General features: G+C 55.5%; 3 protein-coding genes across 7 annotated transcripts in view; 2 read left to right on the plus strand and 1 right to left on the minus strand.

Annotated features, from left to right (window-relative positions):
- CHLSN (cholesin) overlaps positions 1-27,327 on the minus strand; it is a 150,544-nt gene that overhangs the window by 75,545 nt on the left and 47,672 nt on the right. The gene's annotated exons all lie outside the window — the stretch shown is intronic.
- On the plus strand, positions 10-12,067 carry LOC106834762 (uncharacterized). The gene is made up of 2 exons (XM_044747443.2): positions 10-156; positions 8,167-12,067. Exon 2 carries the CDS (start codon positions 8,184-8,186, stop codon positions 9,171-9,173), a length of 990 nt encoding a protein of 329 aa, XP_044603378.1. The 5' UTR covers positions 10-156; positions 8,167-8,183; the 3' UTR covers positions 9,174-12,067.
- Positions 15,154-20,530, plus strand: GPER1 (G protein-coupled estrogen receptor 1). Its single transcript, XM_014846646.3, has 2 exons — positions 15,154-15,559; positions 17,758-20,530. The coding sequence occupies exon 2, from the start codon at positions 18,038-18,040 to the stop codon at positions 19,148-19,150; it is 1,113 nt and encodes a 370-aa protein (XP_014702132.1). The 5' UTR covers positions 15,154-15,559; positions 17,758-18,037; the 3' UTR covers positions 19,151-20,530.

The raw sequence follows: 27,327 nt of genomic DNA on the forward strand, positions 1-27,327 counted from the left end.
TCTGTGCCGCCTGTTTTCAGGGCACAGAGCGGCTGCAGGCGGATGAGATCGCGCGGAGAGAAGGCGGCAGCAGCAAGCAGGCCCCCTCTCCCCGAGAGCAAGACCCCTCGGCGGGCGCACGACCCAGAACAGGCTGCGAGCGGGGCCCGCGCACAGGTGAGCTGTTGGCCCTTCTCGCTCTCTGAATTGAGGTTTACGGCATTTAAAGCTAGCGGGGAGACCGGAGAGATTTTAAACAGCTCAGAGAAGTTTCTCTCTGAAAACGAAGTTTGTTTATGCTATAGGCTGGTTCCAATAAAGAATAAAATGAAGTTTATTTTTCTAGCATTTGGAACTGGAAATGACTGAGCAGACTGCTCAGGTCTTCCTCATTAAGAAAAGATGAACGGTGCCTATAGTTCTGTCTCCAGAAGACGGAGCTAGAAAAGGTTTGTCAACTGTCAGAAACACATCCGGCGCTGACCGGCGCTGCCCCATAGACTCCGACGCCTGGGTCTCAGTCCTAGGGCAGTACCTCGGGGAAGCGTCAGTCCGGCGGCGCATGATGGACGTCCTCTGCAGGCACATCTGGAACGTGTACGTTTTCATGGGGCATAAACCCTGGAAATGGAGGGTTCTTGCCACGATGGCGGTGGGGCGGTGCCGGGAGCCCAGACACGGTTTTTCCACACAGAGAAGGGCCGGGCGGAGCCTGGGAGGCAAGGTTTGAGTTTGCAAACCGAGCAGGGTCCCGGCCAGCCTCCTGCACAAGGCGGGCTTTGTGCTCCAGTCATGCTTGGGATGACGTGGAATGCCGGAAGGAAAGGTCGCCCGGGACTACCTGAGACCTCTCCGTAAGCTGCGGGAGCTGACCGAATGCCCCCACCCCACCCCCAGGCCAGCTCCCCTCGCCTGACAGCATCTTCATACAGATGCTCGGTGCTATACAGCTGACGCATGCCGGGGGCTTGGCGATGTGCCCAAGATGCCCGGCCTGTGAAGCGGACACCTGGGCTTCGCCAGGGCAGACAGGGGGTGTCCACCCACCCTGGGACAGGGACCACCGTGACTGCTCAGAGCTCCTGAGGAGGCCCCAGGAGCGACGCCTGCAGACCCCTGGGGCCAGGGCTGAGCCGGGGCAGGCTACCCATCCAGCCCAAGTGGACCTTAACTTAAAGCCCAGGGCCGGCAGGGCCTCCCGCAGCTGCCCCGAGGGGCCCAGCAGTCTCCCCTGCCCACTCCGTCCTGCCCTGCCCCAGTGAGGCCGTCAGGGCTGGCCGAGTGAACGGTTACTCAGAGCTGCGAGCCAGTTGCCTCGGGCTGCAGAGGGTCCACGCAGCAGAGCCGGGCGGGGCCTAGAAGGTAGCAATGGGAGGATGGAGACTGAAAGAGAGGGGACCCGTGAACAGCGCCTGCCCTGTGCCCTCAGGGCCACATGGCCTGTAAGACAGTGCTGCCTCACGGCCAAGGCGTCCCTTGTGGCCTGGTGGCCCCATTCTGCACCCCAGCACTGCAAGCGCGGCCTATTGCTACAGGGACCCGGCAGCCATGGCTGGGAGGTGGAGGACGGGAAGCCAAGTCCAGCACAGTGGCCTGGTCCCCGCATGGGAGCAGTTCCTCTCCTGGCTCAGCATGAACAGCCTCAGGACAACAGAATCAACACAGTCCTTTGAGACCCACACACAGTGGGGCAGCAGGAGGCCACCAAACACCAACGTCCTTCTCTCTCTGAGACCCGCACACAGTGGGGCAGCAGGAGGCCGCCAAACGCACCGTCCTTCTCTCTCGACATGAGTGACTGGGATCCTTCACCAGTCCTGCCACAACTGCCCGGCCTGCCCTCCCACAGCCAGTTGCTGAGCAGCCCATGGGACACCCCACTTCTTGACAGCATCTGTGTGGGAGCACACCCCGCCTCCTGGGACCCTCCTCCAGTCAGCCACCCAGCCTCGAATCCTGCAGTGGGGCCTCCTCACACCCTCCTCCTGCGACAGCACGAGGCTCCCTGGGGCGCACGCTCACCCTCCTGGCGCGAGCCCAGCCTGTCCCACACAGCGCCAACTGCAGGTGCTCTATGGCCATGGTGCCACGGGCTGCGGGGACGGGCCGGGTCAACTGGCGCCCAGAGCCAGGCTCCTGACAGCGGCTCGGCGAGTGTGTGCTGCCTGTTGGTGTGAAGTCGCATCTTTCAAACGGGGGTGGGTTTGCAAAAGCTGAGTTCTTTCAGGCTCAGCTTTGGGAAGGAAGGGCTGTATTCACAACACTTTAAAGTGCTGACAAACTAAGGGACCACAGGATTTCCAGCAGACACAAGATGGTCACCCCTGGACTGGAGACCCCTCATCCCCTCCACCCTCAGACCAGAGCCAGGACCAGAGGATTCTCACGGAGCTGGGGGTGGTGGAAAGAATGGGCCTTGAGGACCAATGAGGAGCACGCCCCTTCCCCGTGTCTCCTGAACACCCAGGGGCCGGGCTGGGGAAGGGCTCGGCTTCAAAGAGAGACAACGCGGCCCACAGACATCTGGGGCTCAGCTCCTCCCCTAAGGAGGGGAGGCCTTCCACAGGCGTGCCCTGGGCTCCCACCTGCACAGGAAGCACAATGTGCCCACAGAGGCTGTGGGGACCGAGGCTGCGGATGGTCCTCTGCCCCAGGCAGGAGCCGGTGCACCCACGTCCACTGTGTGGAGAACAGGAGCTCCGGGCACGGCCGGACCGGGTGAGCTCTGTGTCTCCTGGAGGCACACGTGTGTGCATGTGTGCGTGTGCACACGTAGGTGTGTCTGGGAGACAGACAGAGAGGCACATGCTTTGGAAGACTCAAAAGGAGCAAAATGGAACTTGTCCGTCCTCGTGCTTCAGTGAGGTTACCCCCTGCCCATAAAGCACAGCTGCTGGGGCTGAGTCTGAGGGCAGCCAGCAGGGGTGGTGCTGGACACCACGTCTCTGCAGAAGCAGCGCGAACAGGCAGAGGGCCGTGCTGCCTGCCGTGCTCCCTCCCCTGCCCAGGCCCCACATGAGGGTCAAGGACGGCCCTGGGGCTGGCTCCCACATGCCACCTTGCCCTCAGTCCCAGACCACACCCCACGCCCTGCACCCCTGCAAGTTCGTGCCCACCACCGTAAAGCTGGCCAGGGCTGGACGGCCGGGGCCCGCCATGTACGGGCTGACACGGTGACTCACCCTGCCACTTGGCTCCCGGTCTGCAGGGACCACAGGGGACTGAATGGAAACGTTTATGCAGTCAACAGCAGAGGCATAAGAAAGCTGATCCCTGCCAGAGGGCTCAAGGGAGGGCGGCGCTGGCCCCGGGGACAAGGGGCTGGTGCCCGGGAAGACAGAGGGAGGGCTCTCTCCAGGGCCCCGGACAGAAGGCCGTTGACGGTGCTCGCCCAGTAACTCAGCCCCGGCCCACTTTCCCGCCACTGGGTTAATACAGAGTGTCTAACGCGGTCACCGCATCCTCGTCTGCCTTTAACACTGTGAATTGGTGGTGAAGCAACAATCACAGCCAGACTGTGTGCTGAGCATCTATAATCTCTAGACAATGGAGCTCAGAATGACAATTCCTAAAAGAGTCGAATCTGAGACCAATGGGACTGCGGGCCTGAAGGTGAAAACGTGCCCACCCAGGCAAGCTGAGGACACACAGGGTCACCTGGGAGAATCCTGACTTCAAAGGTTTATGCCCTTCTTGTGCAGAAAAAGAACTCGAGAGCCTTTCTGGGGTGAGGCCCAGGATGGGAAAGGACCCCAATAGCAAAAATTCACAAACAACTTAAATGTCCACCGTGGGGGATGGTTAGTAAATTACTGTCACAGTCCTGTGGTGGTTACTCATCCATTAAGATGACAATAAAACCAGGCAGAAGCACAGGAAACACTCAATAACCAAGGGCTAAGAGGATCAGCAGGATTCCCACGGGACTGAAGTCCCGACTGTGTGAAAACAGGTCGGTAACAGGAAGTGATCAGTCATGAGGGGGTAGCTGCCCAGGGAAGGGCCCGAGGGAGCAGGGCCCGGACCTGGGGGCTGAGAGGGACCCAAAGGCCAGGAGGACCACCCAGAGCCCCCTGGGGAGGAACGGGGGCCCACGGAGGAGGCAGGGAGCCAGCACTTCCTGTGCCGACGCAACTCCCTCGCCCTCACGGTTGGGCCGGGCCACCTTCTAACTCTGGGGAAGCAGTCCCTGGTGAGGTGGGGCCCCTGCTCCCCAGAACCCTTCTGAAAGGCTATTTAAGGAGCTGCAGCCAAGAGCTGCTGTAAAGAGCACAACATTCTCAAGGCTCTGGCCTTGGGGAGCTCCCAGGGGACCCCAGAGCAGGGCCTTGGCAGCCCTCTGCGCGGCTCAGGAAAGGGTCCGGCTCTCGGCCTGAAACTGGCCAGGAGATCCAGCAAGGGGGTCGGCCATGGAGGGTCGGTCCATCCTCCCAGGGGTTCTGAACCTCTTCTGCTGGGCCTGCAGCACTGCGTTACACGAGCAGGTTCCGGCAGGAAGGCTGGCGGCACGGCCATGGGGGAACAGCTTGACACAGTGTCACACGCACTCTCAGGGCAGAACCAGCAAGTGTGCTGCGAGGCACTCACCCCAGAGAGAGGAACTTTACCCTCATACAAAACCTGCGTGCAACGTTTAAGGCAGCTTCACGCACAACAGCCAGAGCCTGGAGACGACCCAACGTCCCTCAAAAGGTCAATCGACAGACCGCGGCGGTGTGTCCACAGTCGGTTCTGCTCAGTGCAAAGGGGACGAGCTGACCACGACATCGCACTGAGTCCCGACGCATCAGGCCAAGAGAACAGCCAGACTCCGATGGTGCTGCGCACATGGATGCCACTCCCGGGATGTTCCGGAAGAGTCCAAATGCAGAGAAGGGCAGGGGCTGAGGGGCTGGGGTGGAGGGCGGGGCTCCCCACCAAGGACCCACACAAGGGAATTTTGGGGTCCTGTGCGTGGTCATGTTCACCTGATCAGAGGTGCAAACCCCACTGCATGTAGGTTTTTAAAAACGTACAGGTTCTTGGGCCAAGCTGCCTAGGTTCAGATCTCGATGCCATCGTCAACAGTGTGTGACCGAGCAAAGGACTTCCTCTGTGACGTGGTCACTGCAGCTGTAAAGAGGGGTCGTAACTGTCCTGCCTCGTGTGGACAGCTGTGAGGCTAGAGCAAATGGTCACATGGAAAGTGCCTTGAACAGCGTGGGCACGTGTGAGGCCTGAGTAAGTGGGGACGACCTTCCAGCCGGGGCCCTGGCCACTCAGCTCATCTGCATCTCTTCTCTGTGCACTGGCCCCTCGCTTTTAGGGGTAGGAGGGAGACTGACAAGACCAAAGAGGAGCCCAGGATATAAGGGAGGTGGGCATGGTGGTGGCGGCTGGGGGAAGAGCTGGAATCGTGGACAATTTTGAGGAAATGTCTTCCATGTTTCGTTATTTTATCCTTCCAAATAAAACCCAAAAGTGGTGGTGAGGAGAGAGGTGGTCCAGCACAGCAGACGTGACAGCGACCAAACCCAGACCCCGGTGTCACCTTGGGCTCCTAGGAGGGGTTGGGGTGAGTGAGGCCCAGTAAGTGGGGTGTGTGCCCAGGGACACCACTGGAGGAGGGCTCGGTGCCCCTCAGACCCAGAGGGGGCAGACGAGTGAGCCTGCCAACTCTTCCCCAGACTCGCCTCCTAAGACTGGGGATTCAGGAGCACGTCAGCTCTCCCCTGCCGGGACACCTCATTCCTGGCCCGATTCTGGAGGCACAGGCAGGTGCAGGGAGGGGAACCTGTGTGGGTTTGCACGGTATTTGAGGCCACGAATTCCACCTTTTGCTCACACAGCCTGGGGGCAAAAGGATCAGAGCTCAAAACCTGGGTTAACTGCACGAGGGCCCGGCGCAGCACGGAGAGAACAGAAGCCTGGCCTTGCGTGCTACTGGGACGTAACCAGTCCCAGCCTACCGTGCCCGGCGCCCACCTGGGTGAGGGTTTCTGTGTGGCTGTCCTTTCCTTGAACGTTCCAAGGCCTGGGAAGTGGCTGGGGGTGCCTGTCGTACAGCAGGGGACGCTGAGACCCGAGATTTTAGGCAGCCCGCACACAACAAGCAAGTGTCGGCGCCAGAACTACTCCTGTCTGTGGCCCACAGGCACATGGCCTCTTGGCAGACAGCTCACCCCATGGGGAAGAGAGGAAGGAGAGGAGGCCAGAACGCCCCTTCACCCAGACGAGGAGGCCCTTCCCTCTGCAGAAAGGCGGAGGAGAGGCAGGGAGCCTCGACAGGCCTTCCAGCCAGCAGCCAGCAAGGAGCCCAGGATGCCCCCTCAGGGCCGGCACCAGACACATGCCCTCCTTCCACCCGGCTGGTGACCCAGAGCCCGGCCACCAAATCAGATAAGGATCTGGGTCAGGGTCAGGTGACCCCTGACCATGAACGCCCCAAACACGACCAGCAAGGATGCCATATGCCCCAGAAAGTGCCTGGAGCACTGGCCAGCTGCAGGGACTGGATACCAGGAAGGCGTGGTGCTTTTTCTGACCTGTGGTCAATGTTCACAAGATCTTCTTTCCGATTTGCCTTAATTAAAGAAACATTCCAAATCACTTCCTCTTGCTCTGGCCACTCTTCTTAATTTCGATGTCACCCAGTGTCCTGGGAGTCACAAATCACCTTAAGCACCAGCAGATGGAAAACATCACCATTCACCATGTGTCTCTCGAACCAAGAAAGGCAGAGCCATGCCTGGAGAATGGGGGTGCCCACCCCCTCGGCAGGCCTGTGGGATGGAGAGAGGGTTAGGACAAGGCAGAGCCGTCTGTGCACCCAAGTAAAGCACGCATGCCGAGGCAAATACATGGTACGCAACATCTGTAGGGTGCATGCCAGTGTACGGTGTGCACACGAACGAGAAAGGTGCGTGCATGGGGCGTGTGCAGGCACTGAAGGCATCTGTGCCACAGGGAGAAAAGTCAACAACAAATCCACAGATGCAAAGATCCCACAGGCTAGACAACATGTGTGTAGAATACACATTTCCACACGCAAAGTCTGGGGGACACAGGGTCAACAATTCGGGAAGATGTCACATGTCGGGAAGAAAGGCCATCACTTTGCTCTCTACTTCTAAGTGACTGCCAGCCTGGCCCAAGCAAGGACACGCTCCAACCCACACATGGCCTCACATGGAGGGACCCCTGCGCCCCATCGCAGACCGTGGCCTATGGCTGCCCCTCAGAGAAAATGAAAATGGGCAGAGGAGCTAGGCCCACCTTTGAGCATTCCAGGAAAATTAAGTTTCCCATTTTATTGCCTTCAATTTCCTTTGAATAAACAGCAATGCTATCTTCTAGCCTCATCTGCTATTTAGTTAAAATTTAAGAGGGAAGGGACATTTATATGGAAATGAAATTATTTCCATGACAAAAGCTGCCGAGGAGGGCTGAGTCTGTCGCGTTGTTATTTAAAGCCGTGCCCTGGCCGCAGGACCTTACCGCTCAGCCCCTGCAATAAACCAGCCCGGTGGGGGCATCCTGTCCGGGGCAGCACCCAGGCACCCGCTGCTCCAGCCCCTAGAGTCTGCTTTGAGAGCAGAGTCCCTCACAGAGGCCAGAATGGTCAGAATTTCTTGGGTCCAAAAGCCAGAGGACACGTGCCAGCTCAGCTGCCGGCCCCCAGGCAACGCGGTCTGGCCGTTCCTCCACAAGGGCAGGAGCAGGAGGCACCGGGGTGGGCTCAGATCCGGAACTCCAGTCCCTGGAAAGCCTTCACCGACTCCTCTTCGGGGAGATAAAGGCCTCCGGTTCACAGGCCTCAGAGAGTGGGACTGGGACGTGGCGCACTCAGAAGACCCGTTTCCTTTACGAGCGACAAGGTTCACTTTGGTGTGGGGCGAGGAGTGAGGGGGGTGCCCTTGTGCCCCTCCCCCCAATCTCACAGGCACCTGGGCCCCCTGCTCCAGTGGCATCCACCTCAGTTCGTCCCAAAACCCACCACAGGGAAACCGGCTGTCAACACCAATTCCTGTGCCCGCTCGCTCTCGGTGGGAATCACGTTGGACGCAGAAATCTTCCTCCCAGAGCTCCCAGAGCATCCCTCGCTTAGGGGCACTGGGCTGGGAAACGCTGCCCCTCCTGCCGGGGCCGTCCTCTCCGTGCCCTGACGAGTGACCCCACGTAACGCTGCGGGGTGTGCTTCTCTTACAGGCTGGACGCTGCCCAAGATGAGCTCCCACAACATGTCCTGGATACAGTACCCGAGCCGCGTCTCCACGGCCGTTGAAGACGTCATAGCTTCACAGAGCGTCGTCTCCCGGTGTGTGCACGTCTACGTGGCTCTGTTCGTCCCGGTGAGCCTGGTGACTGGGCTGTTCAACCTGACCACCTTCCTACGGGGCCGTGCCAGGCTGGGGGGCCTGGACATGTTCCTCTCAGACCTCACCGTCACCAACATGCTGGTGACACTGCTCTCGCTCACCGCCATCAGCCGGCCCGACTACCTGGCCACAACCAACCTGAGCTGCGCCGTCCTCTCCTTTCTGGCCAACGTCTGCTACTTCAATGCCCAGTACGTGCAGCTGGCCATGCTCTTTGCATTCCTGCTGCAGGGCCCCTCATCTTGTCTGCGTGCGGCCACCAGCGGGGCCCAGAGGCCTGCGGCAGGGCTGGCTGCCCTCGGGGGCTGTGCCTTCTGCAGCTCCCTGGGAGTGGTGGCCCTGCTGGGCACGTCCAGGGAGCTGGACAAAACCACCCTGTGCCAGGTGGACCCGCTGACCGCCTGGCCCGAGTATGAAATCGTGAAGGTCAGCCTGGGCTTCGGGGTCGCCCTTGTCCTGAAGCTGGCGTTCTTCATCCTGCTCATCGTCCAGCTGGCCTGGCGGGCAGCTCCTCCCCAGAGGGACACGGCCTCTGCTCACCTCGTCGTCCTGGCCATCGCCCTGATCATGTTTGTCTGCCGGCTCCTCTACAACATGGCGCTCCTGCAGCGGGCCAGGCTGAAGCTGCAGAGGGACATCGGCTTGCCCAGGGATGAGCTCCTTATGAACCTGGCAGAGCTGGTCCTGTTTGGCGAGAGCTGTGTGAACTCCCTGGCCACCCTCTTCCTCCACAAGCCCTGCAGGCTCGCGCTGCTCTCCATCCCAGCACGCCTCACGCACAGATGCAGGAGGGGTGAGGCCAGCAACAGCTTCTCCTTAAAGAGGGTGGGGAGTTAAGTCGGGGCCCCGGTCTGCTGGAAAGAGCCAGACGGGCAGGTGAGGGAGTCTCCCTGGCGGTTAGGGAACACCGTCCATCTGCGAAACTCCAGCCCGCTCAGGGAGAGCCAGCAGCAGGAATGACTGTTGGAAGGTGCTTATTAAACACCAGCCTTCTGGCAGTCACTCAATTTATGCCCAAGCACGACCCCTTGGCCCCCAACACTCACACCTAAAGGAAACGCTGCAAGGCAGGGATGCGGTTGACGTGGGCGCAGAAGCTGGCCCCACGCAGACCTGGTCCGGCTGCGATGGTCTGAACTGTGAGGGGGATTGCACGCCTCGGCTGTCTGCGAGCTGCCATCTCTCTCCACCCCTACCCCAACCAAATGACAAAGAGGGGATCTTGAAAACAGAGACATTCTTCACATAACTTTCTGACCATATTACAGTCTGGTCCTCAATGGTCGTAGCTGGTTAACCTTCAACACAGCCAGAAAGTTCGGGCCACACAAATCTTGCCAAGAACAAAGGTTTGTTTTGTCTTTTTAAATTTATCACCATTGGAGGTCTGAGAATATCACCTACAAGCTTAAAAGCCCTAAAATCATTGGTGTACGCCCAGTGATAACAGTGCCACCAAGCGCTTTTTGCTCCCTGTGCCCTGGCAGGTAGTTGGTGCCCATCCCAAGGAGCCCCAGGTAGGTCAGCGAAAAGCTCGGCGTTTCAAAAGCCTCCTCTTCCATTTGACGATATCTGCAGAAAGGCTAGTAACGTGTGAAATATAAAAGTACAAGCTACAGTAACAAATCTTATTCCAAAGTTCACAGTCCTCATCCTTGCTGGATTTATATTAAGATTTTCTTGGTTGAATAGAGAAGGGAGAGATGCAAAGGAAAAGCGTCTCTCTGGCGTTGTGAAACCTACACCTCTGATAGCTCTGACTTTTTTTTTTTTTAATCAAGACTTTACTTTTTTAGAGCCGTTTTAGGTTCACAACAAAATTAAGACAAATGAAGAGACACCCCATAAGCCCCCTGCCCCCACATGCACAGCCTCCCCCCGTGGACATCCCCACCACGTGGTGCATTTGTCACAGTCGATAAACTGCATGGACTCATCACTGTGACCCAGAGTCCACCATTCACATCAGGGCTCACACTCGGTGTTGCACATTCTACAGGTTTAGACAACTTTATAGTGACACATACCCACCATTATCATCTCACACAGAGTATTCACCGCCCCAAAAATGCTCTGTGCTCCGCCTAGCCATCCTCCCCCCGAGACCCTCGGCAAACGCTGATCTTTGACTGTCCCCATAGTTCTGTCCTTTCCAGAAGCTCATATGGAAAGAATCGTATAGCACATATCCTTTTCAGACTGGCTTCTATCACTTAGTGATGTGCATTTAATGTTCCCCCATGTCATTTCACGGCTTGATCCCTCATTTCTTTTTAGTGCTGAATGATAGTCCTCGTCTGGATAGCTTCTATTTTAATGAATATGCTAATGTTAACCTGTAAACTAAAGAACAAAAACATGGTTTTTGTGAGTTTATCTTCTCAATGTTTATGTATTTTCATCACTTTTTTTTGGAAGAAAGAGGATTTGGGTCTTATACAGTTAAGCAGCTTCTGTAATATAACATTAAAATGTTAAATGCTTTCCCCAAACTCCCCTTCTGTTTCTTCTGCTTCGTTTACTCACACATCCATAAACCCTTATTACGGACCACGTGCAAGAAGAGGTGCTCACAGCACGCCCACTGTGGTGCAGCAGGAACACGAATGACGAAGCTGAGGGTGTGTGGAAGGAGCGCTCCCTCCCTCCGGCAATGATCCAGCAGCATAAACAGCATCAGGGCTGACATGTTAGGGCTGCTTCTTCGCACAATATGGTAATTTTTTATTAGACGCTGGACATGGTGAATTTCCTTTGTTGAGTGAACTAAGCGTCTTCTTTACACGGGTATTGAAGCTTACTCGGGCAGACAGGTTACTATACTCACAGTTCAGCAGGATTCTTGGGAGAGGTGCTTTTTAGCTTTGCTAGTAGGAGTCAGGAGTAGCCCAAATACTCAGGGGTCCCATGCTGGGGTCTCTACTCATTGTCATAAATGTTCAAAGACATCTCCGTAGTCTGGGCAGAATTAGAACACTGACCAGCCCCACATAAGCTCTAGGAATTGTTCAGCTTATAGCCAGCCCGTGGGTGTTCTCAGCTCGGCCTTGAGAAACCTCACACTACGCGCGCACGGATTCAGACAGAGATTCCAGGGGACCGCTACCCAGACCGCAGAGCTCTTTCTTGACGTGTACGGTACCTGCCAATTCCAGCTCCCTCAGCCTCCCAGAAACCCAACCTCTGCCCCCTCAACACAGCCAGACCATCCTGCACTGCTCGGCACCCCACCGCCTCCAGAGAGGAGCCAGGGTGAACACGGGGCTCACGGTGTGTCTTCCCTTCTCTTGGAGGTCATAGTTCTGCTCCACATATTCTCCTAATGTCAGAAAACCGTTGTTTCCTACATTTTATGGTTCATGGCAGGAGTACAAGTTCCCTTGTGTTACTCATGCATGGTCACAAGTGGAAGGAACTAAATTAATTTATAAATACACAATAGTAGATCCCAAAGGCTTGTTAGCTTCAGAACTCAATGAGGGGATTAAAAGTTCATGTGTGCTCAGAGCTCCTTGGAGAAATGGCTGTCCCCAGGACTGGGACAGCAAATACACAGGATGAGCCCAGAGAATTGGATGCCACTAGGTTTCTAAGTATTTCAGCTGAAGGAGTAATTTTAGACACCAAACCATAAGAATGTAAATTGGTGGTTCTCTAACTTTTTCTTTTCAGCAGTAGGAGCTTTCTTTAAACAAAAGTCTATAAAGGGGCCCAACATGAGACATTAAAAGGCCAGGCTCTGACCAGGGTGGAGGAGTGAGGAAATCAGATGGCTAGAAAAAGGTCCCCAGACCCCAAACCACCAGCCCCTGCAGTAGGCTCTGGGGTAGGGGCCTGCGGCAGCCCCTGTGACAGCCCCTGAGGTAAGCTCTGAGATAGGCCCTGTGGGAGCCCCTGTGGCAGCCCCTGTAGCAGCCCCTCTGGTCAGCCCCTTTGGCCGGCCCTGTGGGAGCCCCTGTGGCAGCCCCTCTGGTCAGGCCCTTTGGCTGGCCCTGTGGGAGCCCCTGAGGCAGCCCCTGAGGTAGCCCCTGTGGCAGCTCCTGTGGGAGCCCCTGAGGTAGGCTCTGTGGTCAGCCCTGTAGTAGCCCCAAGGTAGGCCCTATGGGGCCCGGGCAGCTTCCAGACGCACCATGTGAGTGTCGTCCATTTACCCCTCATCCGGTGACAGTTAGGACACACTGAGAACTGGAGCTTTTCAAGGACAGAGCTAAGAGAAAGATCTGGAGCCAACAGAGAACGAGAACATACAGGCCTTTGGCTTCCAGCAGCAGGAGGACATTCTAATCCAGAAAGAAGCGTACATGAAACCTCAACTTTAAAAAGACAAATCAGAACTGACTGGAGGAAGAGAGGGAGGGAGACGTCACTTCCTGTGGCTCCTCACCTCTCTCTGAAGATACAGCTTGGGAATCACTTAAGGTGAGGCTGGGACAAGGACCCAGATCTTCAGCCTGGCGTTCTAGAACATACCGCCCATAAACACACCCCAGGAACTTGATGACCCCTCCCGAGGGCAGAACTCGGTGTGCGCCATCCGCCTGCACTTCTGTGAGCCACACGCACTGCGTTCTGGTTGCCACTGGCACATCACTCTCAAAGAATTAGAGGAAATGTCCGGAAAGCTCCTGGCAACAGCTAAGAGGAGCCCAGCTGTGCAAAAGTCAACACCCAGGAAACCACGGGGACTGCTCCTTTATGGTGTCATAAATACCCCAGGGTGAGTGAGGGCGAGCGTGCATCGAATGCTGGAGGGCAGGCGCGGCGTGGTCATCTCTGAACACTTAAACCCGTTTCCCTAATGGAAAACTCGGTAGGAGGGGGCTGTGGGAGACCAGAACCCCGGGCTTCAGTGGGTCCGACCGGGCCAAGTTCCAGCTCTGAGGCCTGGGTGAAACTCTCCGAGCTCGGCCTTCTCATCAGTGAAATGGGACGAGAACAGCCTCGACCCGCCAGCGTCCCACAGAGGACGACCGGAGACAGTGGATGTGACCACCCGGCACAGGGCCTAGCGTGGAGCAAGCGCTCATTCACGTTTGGATTTTAAAACTGACAGGTCTTCATTCCTTATAGAAGCTTCCACAAGATCCTCTCATCCTCTACCCACAGCAACGTGAACAAGGGCTCAGTGGCTGAAATTCCTAAGATCGGGTCCTGCCCCTTATGCTAACTACACTAACTAGTTGTGCGAGGGTGGACGAACCACTTAACCACCCGGGGCTCTAAAGGGATGGGGGGGCCCCACAGTCCTGCAGCCCCATCAGCTCTGATTCCAAGCCTTAAGCACCAAATCGCCACGCCAGCCACGGGACCAGCTGTCCCAGAGCAAACGCAGCGGAAAATGCACAGGTGCGGCTGCTGCCCGCTCTTCCTCTCCTCCTGGCGCGAGGCGGAGCCTGCAGGCTGCGGGTTTGTGTGAGCAGGGAGCGGCTATTTTTAAGTGACATGCCTTGGCTATTTCAAGGTTTGGATTTTTATTTTTATTTATTTATTTAACTCCAGAGGAAGCTGTACTTTCTCATGACTCATTTCTTTCAAAATGGTGTCTCAGGCATTTTTAGTACTGAAACCATCTCGACTTTGCCGCTGGCCAAAAATACGTCTAAAATCAAACCGGCCTAGTTTATGTTATCAAGTCATTCAAAATTTTAAGAAGCCAAGATATTAGAATCATGGCTGGATTCTACAGCTGGAAAGAACTCTGAATGTTAGTATTTTTTCCATAAAAAATTTAACACAGTATTCTCGGTTGAAAAGTACGTGTATATTTCCCAAATAATGTATCTGAAAGGTGCTAAATTAGTATCCTTCAGAACGCCTTCAAGCCCGCCCGCATGGGCTCGTCACAGGACAGGAAGCTTTCGGGAAAGCCGAGCTGATCGCGAGCAGCCAGGTGACCGAGGAGCACCCGGTGCCGGACAAGCCCTTGTCCCAGCAGATGCCTGGTTTCAAGCCCGGACCCAGCTTTCTCGTCTGTGAAGAGCGCAGGCCGGCCGCCCTGGTGCCAGTGTGGCAGGAGTCTGCTTTATGCATATTCGCTGGTAAGAAGGATCACTCAGAGTTCAGTCTTAACAGCTTTAGAAAACTAAAAAGGAAAAGAGACACTAAGAGAAAAGTACGCCATCCATTCAACGGTGCCGTTTATGAAAACCCCCCAACCTGGCGAGAGCAGCCAGGCGCCGCAGCCCTGCGCACCTCACACACCTGAACCGCAGCCTGGGCACGTCTCTGGCCCTCATGGGGCGGCTCTGCCAGCCTCTGTCCAAGCTGACGGTGAAACTCCAGCCACCAGCAGGGGGGGCGCTTGGACGGTCGGCACTGGGCACTGGGGAGCACGTTTACCCGGATCGATGGAGCACGGACAGGGCACGGGGCAGGCACAGGCGGAGTGCGGGGCCCTGGGGGAGGAGTGCCCCTTGGCCAGTCACCAGCGCCCGCCAGGCAGGTTCTCCAGCGGATTCAGGGCCAGGAGACAGCAGAGCCGAGACGCTGCTACCACAAGAGCAGAAAAACGACTGATTCTGAATTCACTTGCCAAAAATACCTGCTATTTCTTGGGTTTAAGTTTCTTTCTACAAATGTCTGTGAAATTCCTGGGTTAAATTCTCTCTGTATAATTCACATGCTACTCTCTAAATTTAGGAAATTTAGGGTTTGGTTTTAAACCAGTCAGTTACTGAAACAAGCCAGAATATTTAAGTTTCAACAAATGACAGGTTAGTGTCCAAAAGAGAAACAAGACCTATTTACGATCTCTTCAAACTTCAGAAAAACCTGTATCAGTGAGTGAAGAACAGCAGGTAAACTGGGAGCCTGGATAAAAGCGCTTAGCGGGACTGAGCTCATTGCCACCGTGTGGGAGAAAAGAGGCCAGCAAAAAAAGGGTTAACACTGGCCTTGTAGGGAGGCCACCCAGCGCAGTCCAGAGCGAATGGGCGGCCAGGGAAGCCTATAAAGCGGGCTGGCTGCTGGGCAACTCGCCCTGGCCGTCTTGTCAGCGACAATGACAGGCACCCTCGCAGGGCAGCCCTGCCAGCCTGGTCTCCGCTTCCACTCCATTCTCCGACGGGTGGAGGTGCAGAATGACCACGGCCCGCAGGAAGGGTCCAGCCGCACCTCCCGCCTGCTGTGAGCACGGTCCTGAGGCCGGCCGAGGAGCCCTCTGAGGGAGAGGAGAGGGGGCTGCCCAGAAGTGACACCCGTGGGGGTGGCCAGCCACGGCACAGGTGAGTCTGTCCTGGGTTCCTGGTTCTGCGTTTGGGTTGGTGTCACGACGGGGCCTGGGCCGGGCAGACCCAGCTCGGCAGTCTCACCAAGGTGCAGCATCTCATGCATAATGTAGGTAAACATGGCCCTCCGGTGAGGGGGCACAGAGGCACCGAGACTCGAGGCATGCACCGCTCCCCGCGTGAGAAACCCAAACGTTGCTCTGACAATCTCAACGAGGCTACATTAAGGGCGGCTTTGCACAAAGCTTCTTTTTATAGCACACGCGGAAATCAATATTATCCAGTACCATGTCAGATTGTGTGCAAGCAAGGATCTGTCTCACTCCGAGAAAATGAGATTACCCCGGCACGGCACTACCGTCCCGCATCAATGAAAACACTTGCCCAACCCAGAAAGTAATTGCTGGATTAATATTCCGTTACAGAGATACATGCTTGATAGCTGTTTCTAGAGCTGGACAAGCGGCGGAAATTTGAAACAAAATGATATCAAACTGTTTAATACTCATCTTCATGTTTATAAATTCATGGCCATCTTTCATGAGGATATCGTCAGTGGTAAATTGCATACTAAGGTCCTGTATCTTTTTATTAGACTATTACAAAAATAACAGTGTTTGCCTAGGATCGAAGCGTCCACTGACGCGGGAAGGAGTGAAGGAGCCGTGCTGAAACACCCGTGTGGATTTTAGCAGGCTCAGGGAAGAGAGCAAGAGCACGTCTCAGGCTCCCCGCATCTTTAAGCTTTCCTCTAACAATGCAGTCTAAAACTTTCCAAAATCTCCACAAAGGGTAAAACAACTAGTCTGAGCAGTTTTTACAAAGAAATTAAATACAGTGGCTTTAAACACTCTGGACAGAATCTGAGAACAGTGACATTTATGTAGTTCAATTGGGATTATCTACTGAAGATGAATAAAGAATGCAAAATAACTAATAAGATCTAATTTGTCAACCCCAGCTAAGCAAAGGGTATTGAATACTTTTAAAATCATAACTGAACCAAGGCCATGATTAATCTTTCTCCTTTTTTTTAAAGCAGTATTTTCAAGCAGTAAGTCAATAAATGCCTGGTTTGGCAACACTTCAAAAATGATTCCTAATGATCTCATAGAGTAAAATGAAGACTCTTAAAAGAAAAGCAATTCAAACCCATTTTACTGTGACAAGCTGACTTACTCCGGGTTTCTCAAGCTCGGCACCACTGACATTGGGGCCGGATCTTTCTCTTGGGTGGGGCCGTCCTGTGCACTGTAGGATGTCCAGCGGCACCCGGGGCTCTATCCACTCGGTGCCAGGAGCACCCCTCCCAAGTTGTGACAACCCAAATGTCGCAGACCCTGTCCAACGTCCGCTGGCCGACTCCACAGAGAACTTGTAGGAGCACGGAGAAATGAGGCAAACGACCAGAAGCCCCCATTAAGCCACACTGACGAGCCACGTTGTAGGTGAACTGCCACGTATGCCAACCCTGTCAGAAGCAAAAGTCACCAGATCTTCTTTACTCCGTTTCTAGGTCACCAAGTTTTTGGTTACAAACAGCGTTACAAAAACATATTAGGTTTTACAGTAATTTGTCAAAACATTGAATAAAATTTAAATATTATTTCCTAAAACAATTAACATTTTTATTCTTTACTCACTCTCACTCATCCCTTACTATGAAAAACAGTTTTATTTTTGGCACCCAAACTTAGGATTAGCAAGAAAGTAGATTTCTTTTACCTATTTTATTGTAAGAGAAAAGGTTCTGCTCCAATTTCCACAGTGTTCTGGATCCACTATCTTCCCAAAAAGCTGGGTTTTTCCCTTCCCATCTTATTTCTCTTTCCAACAGCTGCTGAAATAAATTTTATCTCCTCTCCCGACAAATAGTAGTTTTCCTCAGATTTCCATTCCAACATCCACGTCACTTCGTAAGCCTGCTATTCGACTATTCAAAAAAAAAAGGGCATCCACTGTGTATGCGGATGACTCACTGTCCGGTCCCCGACCTAGGAGAGCCCGCGGGAAAGGAAACGGGCACTGGGTGCGCTTAATTCTTCCACTTCAGCTCAGTGACAACCCTCTTTCGAGGCCGACCAAAGCTCGAGGCCTGGCCTTCCCTTCACCCCCTGTGCCCCCCCAACTCTGGGCCATGGGCCCTGAGAAAGCCTTATGGCCGTGAGTAACCCTCTTCTCTCTGCTCCTCCCAGGTGCCCAGGGAGGGAGCAGCAGGTGCGGGGCAGCACAGCGGCCATGCCCACGAGCGAGCGAGGGTGCTCCTCCGCACGCAGACATCGACCTCATCTGTTTGCTCAACTTTCTGCAAAACAAACCCAACTGTCGCAAGGGCTACTTGTGACGAGCTCTGGTTTTACAAATGTCTGGCTCGCTGCAAAGAGCAGCGCCTTTCTTTCTGAAGATGGATTTATTGTTTAAAACGGATTTCTGTGGGCCTTGGGGCAAATCCTGAAAGCGGCGCGGGGTGGAGACATGGGAGTGACTCCTCCGGCGCCCGTCTTTGGCATGGAGACGTACCCCGGCGCCTACAACAGCGCCTCCCCAGAGCTCAACCTGTCCCGCGTGCTGGCCGGCGCGGCCCGGGCGGACCAGACGGGCGCGCTCTCGGAGCAGCAGCAGTACGTGATCGGGCTGTTCCTGTCCTGCCTCTACACCGTCTTCCTCTTCCCCATCGGCTTCGTGGGGAACATCCTGATCCTGGTGGTGAACATCAGCTTCCGCGAGAAGATGACCATCCCCGACCTGTACTTCATCAACCTGGCGGCGGCGGACCTCATCCTGGTGGCGGACTCGCTGATCGAGGTGTTCAACCTGGACGAGCAGTACTACGACATCACCGCGCTGTGCACCTTCATGTCGCTCTTCCTGCAGATCAACATGTACAGCAGCATCTTCTTCCTCACGTGGATGAGCTTCGACCGCTACATTGCCCTGGCCAGGGCCATGCGCTGCGGCCTCTTCCGCACGAAGCAGCATGCCCGGCTGAGCTGCGGCCTCATCTGGATGGCCTCCGTCTCCGCCACCCTGGTGCCCTTCACCGCCGTGCACCTGCAGCACACCGAGGAGGTCTGCTTCTGCTTCGCAGACGTCAAGGAGATCCAGTGGCTCGAGGTCACCTTGGGGTTCATCATCCCCTTCGCCATCATCGGGCTCTGCTACTCGCTCATCGTCCGGGTTCTCGTCAAGGCTCACCGGCACCGCGGCCTGCGTCCCCGCAGGCAGAAAGCCCTCCGGATGATCTTCGCCGTGGTCCTCGTCTTCTTCATCTGCTGGCTGCCGGAGAACATCTTCATCAGCGTCCACCTGCTGCAGCGCACGCAGCCGGGGTCCGCTCCCTGCACACAGTCTTTCCGCCACGCCTACCCGTTAACGGGCCACATCGTCAACCTCGCGGCCTTCTCCAACAGCTGCCTGAACCCCCTCATCTACAGCTTTCTCGGGGAGACCTTTAGGGACAAACTGAGGCTGTACATTGAGCAGAAAACCAACATGTCGACTCTGAACCGCTTCTGCCACGCGGCCCTCAAAGCGGTCATCCCCGACAGCACGGAGCAGTCGGAGGTGAAGTTCAGCAGTGCGGCGTAGAGACAACTGAGCTGCACCCAGAGACAGCAGAACGTGATGTCACTCACAGGACGGCCCCGGGGCAAGGTGGGAGACAGCCCGGCCACCTCACGCCCAGAGGTGCATGAGAACAGGCCGTGAACTCACCAGGCCCCAGCCACGGTCACACGTGGGGCTCTGAGAGACAAGCCCCCTTGATCCTGCATGGTCACACACGGAGCTGGACATCCATCCGCATCACAGCATGGGTCAGGGACCAACGGGAGAGGGCATGGGACCAGTGTGGCGCTCTCGCCCCTCCCTGCGCACACCGCATCCACAGCCGCGGACGGTGCTAGCGTTGGCCAATGAACGCAAAGAGGAGGGGGCGCTCGGGATGAAATACCTATATATCGGCCATAAATCTGCCACCTTGGGGAAAAATGAAGTGTGGAGTCAGAATACGCTCATCTGACCCACACGGGATACTGTGGTGCGTGCTCCATGTCTGTGGCTGATACTTTACTGGTGCAGGTCAAATGGCGCACCAGGAGGTAAAGAGGAAGAGGAGAAGCTTCTCCTGTGCACCCGAGCATCTTCACCTCTCAGGCTGGCCACCTGGCCGCCACCTGGTGAGTGACAGCCTCGCACTGGGGCTGCCTTGGTCACGAGGGCTCTTCTGCAATAGAAGGCCTGCCCGCCACTATCCTGGATCCCCACCTCATGGTGACAGTTGTCTCTGCACCCACCTTACCGTGGGACGAGCCTGTGAGAGGGAGCTCAGCGGGATGCCACGATGAGACACTGAGACGTGCGTGGTCAAGAGTTGGCCTCTACAAAATGATAGCGGGAACGACGATGACGGCAATGCAACCAGTTCTCAGCAGAATGTGAAAACAGAAAAACTAACGAGGGCTAGGAGTGTCCCGTTGTGTCAATAAAATATAGTCACGTGCTGATTCCTCTAAAGTATCTAAGTAGCTCCTTAAGGGTGGGGGGTGTGGTAGGGGGCTCTCAGAGCCTCGGTAGCAGAATTGCTTCTCCCTCACAAAGAAAAAATGTCCCCCCAGCATCACAAGGCTCACTCACCACCCAGAGAACTCTGATGAGGCCAGCATCTAAGTGCAGCCGCCTGAACACAGACTGGCATCTCTAGGATGGCTGATACTTCTGCTGCACAACCTCTGGGTACCAAAATAAATTTCGGTGCAAATGCACCATATACCCTCACTTTTCTAGAGGGTTCCACGTTGTCAGGATAAGCCATGGTGTCTGCAGTAGCTCAAAGCACTCAGGAGGCACCTGAGCTGGCTGAGGGGCTCCCTGTCTGAGTGTGAAGTAGGCAGGAGCCCGATCTGAGTTGGCTCCCACTCCTCCTGTCCCACCCACTCTGCTGAGGGACCACCTCCCCAGAAGTGCAACCAGGACAGGGCCCGGCTGCCCTGGGGGGGCCTGCGAGGGTCTTCACACGGGGAGGGCTTCCCGAGGGAGAAGACGAGGGGGTAATGTTCAGGTCTCAGGGGAACAAGTCGTTGGTAGTCCTACCAGGGGTTGATGGGTGACTCTCCACGGGAGGGAGACCGTGACAGAGGGACGTGTGCATGCAGTACACTGGGAGCTTGCGAAGCGCCGTCTCCAGTGAGTGGTTCAAGGGTTCAAACTCACTTTCTACGTAAACATCCCAATTCTAGCAAGAGGACGACTAGCAGACCTCCACCGGGCTGGTTCCCTGCACCAACACGTCCAGTGACTGGGGAAAATCACGTGGGCGGCTGGACAGGGCTTGCCTGTGGCCCTGTCTCACAGAGCACCTACCCTCCGGCTGGGGGGAGGGTGACGCTGACTCAGGCACCACAGCCCCTTCCTGTGAAGACCCCTTCCCCTGCCTCTCCAGAACCTCCCACATCAGCACGTCTACAAGGGCAGAGCCGCCATCTTGCAACAGGTGCTTTTCCCTCCATCCTCCGAGCCCCTTGGGAGATGGCTCTCCCCTTCCCCAGAGTGCCATTCCAGAGCACAGGGCCCGGTCAGATCAGACAGCCATTCCCCAGCACTGCAGCCTGCAAACCCCAACAGGGAATATTTTAGATGAGTGCTCATTACTAAGTCCCCCTTTGAGCTCAGTGTTGGCAACTCCAAACAGCAGAAGGCAGACCCAGACTGGAGCGCCAGCACCATGATCTGACTATGTGCAAGGGATCCATCAAACGCATTCATCGTTCTCACCCCAGCTAGAAAGTGGTGATGCACAGACGCTTTAAAAGTACGCAGAGTAGAGACCCAGGATGTTTAACCTTTAGCTTTTATGGGGGCGGGCAGGGTGGGGAGACAGACACTGTATGAGAATAAGGCCTCGTCCCTGATCCTTCCAATAAACCCACGAGGCACATACCGTCCCCATTACTCAGAGAACCTGATGCTGTAAGAGTCTATAGCTGATCAGAATCTGAAATGGTGATGTGGCCAGGAACCAGCCCGTCTCCAAAGTCCCTGTCCCTTCGTCCACAGCGCTCGGCAGCCCTGGTATCAAACAGGAGAAAGCAAACCACGCAGAAACCACGTGGAGCCAGGGCACACCACCATGTGCGCCAAGAGGTCACTCAAGGTCACGGGCCAGATCTCTTCCCAAAGGAGCATCAGGCAGGACATGGGTGGGTGGGCGGCAGAATGGAGATCCCCCCAAGGATCTGTGGGCGGGACTGCATCTGACCAAACCCCAAAGCCATCGACCCAGGACAGGCACCTCGTACCTCCAAGGCAGCCTCCTGGGCCAGCTGGGACTGTCCCGAGCCCCTCCCCAGGCTACAGGAGAGGAAGCTTCCGCCCAGAGGCCCCGGGTAACCACCTCTGAGACCACACAGCACAAGTCTCCCCCTGGCACGCAGACGCTGGCCCTGTGCTCATAAGCCCCCCCGCTTCTGTGCCTCCTCCCCGGAGGTCTCTGCAGTTGGCACTCGCCCCAGGCACAGGTCAAACAGGGCCGGAAGCCAGCTCCTGCCCCTCACCGCTCGAAGCCCATTTCCTGACCTGTAAATCTGGCTGCAGAACTGCTCCAAGGGTCAGAGCACCCCAGCGGAGCCCGCGGCCGCTAGCAGGGCAAGCGCAAGGCAGAGGTCCTGACGTAACAGAAAGGGATTCTTTCCGAGCCAGAGGTTGACCAGGTGGCCTCGGAAGTCTCTTCTGACCCTGAGACCCTAGAGCTCCCGTCTGGGAGACAGTGCCAAGATCACAAGCCCCACTGGGCTCTGCGACAGCCTACCCGGCCGTCCCAAAGCACGCCCTCGCAGAAGCACCCGTCCGAGAGTGGGGCCTATCTGATGGTTTTGGCAGGAAGACCACAAGATAACATCAGAGCATCCGACTGCCTGCCTTCTTCTGGTCACCAGCCCCCTCTACACCAGTGCCCCATAAACCCACTGACAGCTCAATGCACAGAGCTGTGAGCACACGAAAGCTGTGTCAGCTCCGAAGAGGACTTCATAACTGTCTGTGAGCCTCATAATTCTCTCTCGATGAGGCGGGTGACACGCCCGCCCCGTCCAGTCCCCGCGGCCCCTCAGTGATGCGTGGCAGCGTTCGGTCCACAAAAACCTCCTGGTGTACGTTCCTCCCATCTGAGGAGGGAGGGGAGAGAACTGCACACAAACTTCCTCGGGTGGCTGCCTGCTGAGCAGAGGGGGAGAAGAAATCCAGAAGCTGCTTTAAACGTACAGCGAATGAGCACATTAGCAAACGTGTGGATGGTCTAGCAGCCAGAGTTCTCGCAGTGGAAGAGGGAGCTGCAAATACGGCAGGGAGAAGGGCAGGCAGGGAAAGCCCCGTGGGAAAGGGCGGGACTGGAGGTATCCGTGAAACCTAGGATTTCTAAAATAAGAATATGTACAGGCAGGCACACGTGTACACAGATGTGTGTGTCCTGGGTGTGAGCATGGATGAACGGGCACACACAGTGAGTACGCACCTGCACGGAGTGTGTGTAAACAGACACAAACACACACGTGCATATATTCCCCAGCTCTGTCTGCTCTAAGGGGCTAGAAGAGAAGACCTGGGTGGCTGTGGGCCCACCTGGCCCCAGACCTTGCTCTCTAACACCCTTAGCCTCAAAAAGGAACCCAGCTCCTTGGAGAAATGGCCAAGTCGGGCCAGGGCAGGAAGGTACGAGATGAGCCTTCGAACATGGTGTCCTGCCAAAAGGTAAGAAAATCTTCAAGAGAATGACAGGGCCACACCAAAAGGACACAGGGACCCACCTGAAGGGTTCCCACTGGCCAAATCTGGAGCAATTTGAGCCCCAAGATAATTAGGAAGAGTAAATAATTATAAACCATTGAAAAATAAGAATCCATGAGTCCATTCCAATAATAGACAGCTATAAATATAATTTAAATAAAACAGACAACGAAATAAACACAATACAGTAACACACAGGAATGAATGAATGGATGGACAGCTGGATGGTGGATGGTGGATGGTAGATGGATGGATGGATGGATGGTGGATGGATGGTGGATGGATGGGTGGATGGATGGATGGTGGATGGATGGTGGATGGATGGATGGATGATGTGTGGATGGATGGATGGATGGATGGTGGATGGATGGTGGATGGATGGTGGATGGTGGGTGGATGGATGGATGGATGGTGGATGGGTGGATGGGTGGTAGATGGATGGATGGATGGATGGGTGGTAGATGGATAGATGGATGGATGGGTGGATGATGGATGGATGGATGGTGGATTGATGGTGGATGGATGGATGGATGGTGGATGGTGGATGGATGGTGGATGGTGGATGGATGGATGATGGATAGATGGATGGTGGATGGATGGTGGATGGATGGTGGATGGGTGAATGGTGGATGGGTGAATGGTAGATGATGGATGGTGGATGGATGGTGGATGGGTGAATGGTAGATGGTAGATGGTAGATGGTGGATGGTGGATGGTGGATGGTGGATGGTGGATGGATGGTGGATGGTGGATGGTGGATGGATGGATGGCTGATGGATAGATGGTGGGTGGATGGGTGGGGAGGACTCATGCTTACAGCAAAATGGGGAAGAGTGCCGGAGCGGGGAACGACATTCTCCAACTGTCGCAGGGAAGACGGGCAGGCAGGAGCCCCTAGAGCAGCCCACACCAGGGGACACGACTAGAAGTAGGACGTGCAGAGCCCCTGTGTACCCCCACCTCCCCGACTGCTTTAACACTGGGGGGACAGTAACCACACAGCAGAGACATGGGATAGCACACCCAGGGCGCTTACAAGGAGCCCACTCCAGACGGGGACCCTGAGGAGGGCATGACATCTCCACGTCCTCATCCAGATCACAACTTGAATCTAATCAGGGGAAAGAGCAGAAAATGCAAAACGGGGACAGGCTATTCACCCAAAATGTCAATGTCTTAAAGGCAAAGGAAGGCAGAGGAGAGTTCCAAATTAAGAGGAGTTGAGAGATACAGAAACTAAATGCAGTGTGTGACCCCAGACAGGATGATCTGCTGGGAGAAAAAATGCTACAAGGTGCTACGGAGTCAACTGACAAAAGTGGAACAGCTGGGAGGCCTGAGGCCTCATATGACCACTCAGCCCCTGAGACTGAGCACTGTCCTGTGGTTACGTGAAATGAAGCTCTCACTGCACGGAAACACACATCACAGTATTCACGGGTGGGGTGGCACATGCAGAAAGACAGAGCGTGAGTGCAAGCATGCACACGAACATCACAGCAACGGGACAAATGTGTGCAATGTCGACTCCATACCCAGGTATGGACTGGAAAGAACTGGAACAGGTGTTCCAACAAACACTTGTGCACGAACGCTCAACAGCATGATTCACAATAGCCAAGAGGTGGAAGCAACCCACGTGTCCGTCAGCAGATGAATGGATGAGGAAAATGTGGCCCAGCCATAAAGTGGGGCAGTATTTGGCCATAAAATAAAAGAGAATGAAGTGCTGACACATGCTACACGTGGCTGAATCTTGGAAACACGATGCTAACTGAAAGAAGCCGTCACGAAAGGACCACATTGTATGACTCCATTTCTATGAAACGCCCAAGTAGGCAAATCCAGAGAGAGAGAGAGGGCAGCAAGTGGTTGCCAGGGGCTGATGGGAGGGGCCAGTGGGGAGCGACTGCTAGTGGGTACAAAGTCTCTTTAGGGGGTGAAGAAAATATTCTAAAATCAGATAGTAGTGACGGTTACAACTCTGTGAATATAGTAAAAAGCACTGAAGTACATGCTTTAAAAGGGTGACTTGATGATGTAAATTACATCTCAATAAAGCTGTTTTTAAACAAAACAAACAGGCAGGCACAGGGGCATTTTCCCCACAGTCGGCCTTCCTTGCTTGGATGCGTGCTCGTCTCTGCACAACGGTCAACACCTTTGAAGTCGATGCCACGGTCGGACAGTGTTTCTACCTACAGACGGGAGACGATGGCCGGTCACCATGTGAGCTCTTCCTTAGCAGACACAACCACTTCCTGAGGATGGAGAGGCTGAGGCCATCTGGAATCTGGAAGCTATCCTCACACTTCTTGTAAATCTTCCAATTAAAGTTTTCTCTTTTCACTTACTGCCCAGTAACTCAAGTTTTATTTTCTTTTCCATGGTGGGAAACTAATTATCTGGGGAGTCTTTTGAGATGCTTTTAAATTAAAAAGAGAGGAAAGAACTTTAGTAAAAATGAAAGCTGGGTTCACTAAATCATGCTCGGGGATCCTCACAAAGCCACGAAGACCAGTGCCCCCCAAGACCTGTAACAGGGCGCCGAGGAGCCGTCACAGGCTGGCCGGGCATGTCTGGCAGCCGCAGGTCGTCACTGCCCACGGCTCCCTTTCCAGGCATCGCCATCTGACGAGAGCAGCAGGAGCCGGCAGAAGGAAGCCAACGCGCTATAATGTGTGTCACTCACTCTGCACTGTGCTGGGTCAGTCCCTGGGGCAACCTGCTCAGAACTCCAGGACACACAGCCTTTGTTCCTCAAGGTCTTCTTACGCTCCTTTTCCACTACTGATTGTGTATTCGTGATAAAGTATCTCCTGGAAAACACGAGAGACGGAAGGCAAAGGAACATGCTGTTGGCGGGTGAGAGCAGCAGGTCCTCTAGGATCAGAGAAGACGTCTGAACACCCGAGCTTTCCAGCTGCATCGTCGACATCAGTGGTTCTCAACTGAGACTCAGGGAAGAAAAGCTTTCGCTTCTTAAACGACGGATCAACTGAGAAATACTCGCTGAGCACTGAGCGGAGGCCATCGCTGAGGCCTGTGTGCAGCGTTAATTAGCACTTTGCCTTCCCGGGTTTGGCAGGCGTGGAGTCAGCTCAGCTCACAGCAGACACAGAGGAGGGGAGGGAGGAGGGAGCGGTGTCACCTGTGAAACACCCACCGCTTCCTGGACATTCACTCTCCACCCAGTGCGCCCTCGGCCTCCTGTTCAAGGAGCTCTGCTGAGTGCCTTCACCCAGCGCACCCAGCGCACCCACCACACGGCCTGCAGCCCCTGCCTGGGCGCTCAGCCTAGGGAGTGGCAGCCCCCCTGGGAGAGGGCCTGGGTGGGAAGATGGGGGCGGCCAGGGAAGTGGGCGGCGCTGGCCATCACAGGCGGCCCTGCAGTGCTCTCCAGGCACCCAGACACACGCAGCACCAGCTTCAAGGAACTCGAGGCCTGGGAGGGCCCCCAAAACGCCCTGGCACTGCAGACAGGCCCTGAGCCGACACACAGCCCGGGGGCAGGCGAGCCTGCACACGCCCAGTTCCGGCCGGCAGAAAAATGCCAGCTGCTCTGAGTTAATCTGATTTTTGCCATTGTCCAGTGGGTGGGGGATCTCGTCTGGGAATGAGGGTTTTAAAAGTCAAAGGAACACAGAACAAAAGTGCACTAAAACTTGACTGCAACTCTAAGCCTTTGCAGCGGGGTGGAACCAACCTAAACTTATCAGAAGAGATCAGCTGTGGGGGCCCGGGAAGGACGCCAGCTGTTCGAGGAAAGCCAGCGCCCCAGTCTCTCCAGGAGGCCGGCTCCGCTGCACCCGAGCATCACTGATGGCAGGGCTCTCAAGAGGGGACGAGCACAGTGGAGTGCAGAACGTTTACAAGGAGTTCCTGCTCCTTCTCTCCCCTCCTCCCCTGCGGGACGGCGGCTAGCACACGCTGATGCGCCCCTGATGCTCCCGGTCCCCTCTGGAGTCGTCCTCCCCACTGCCACC

Source organism: Equus asinus, chromosome 14, assembly GCF_041296235.1.
Source record: "Equus asinus isolate D_3611 breed Donkey chromosome 14, EquAss-T2T_v2, whole genome shotgun sequence".
Lineage (NCBI taxonomy): Eukaryota > Metazoa > Chordata > Mammalia > Perissodactyla > Equidae > Equus > Equus asinus.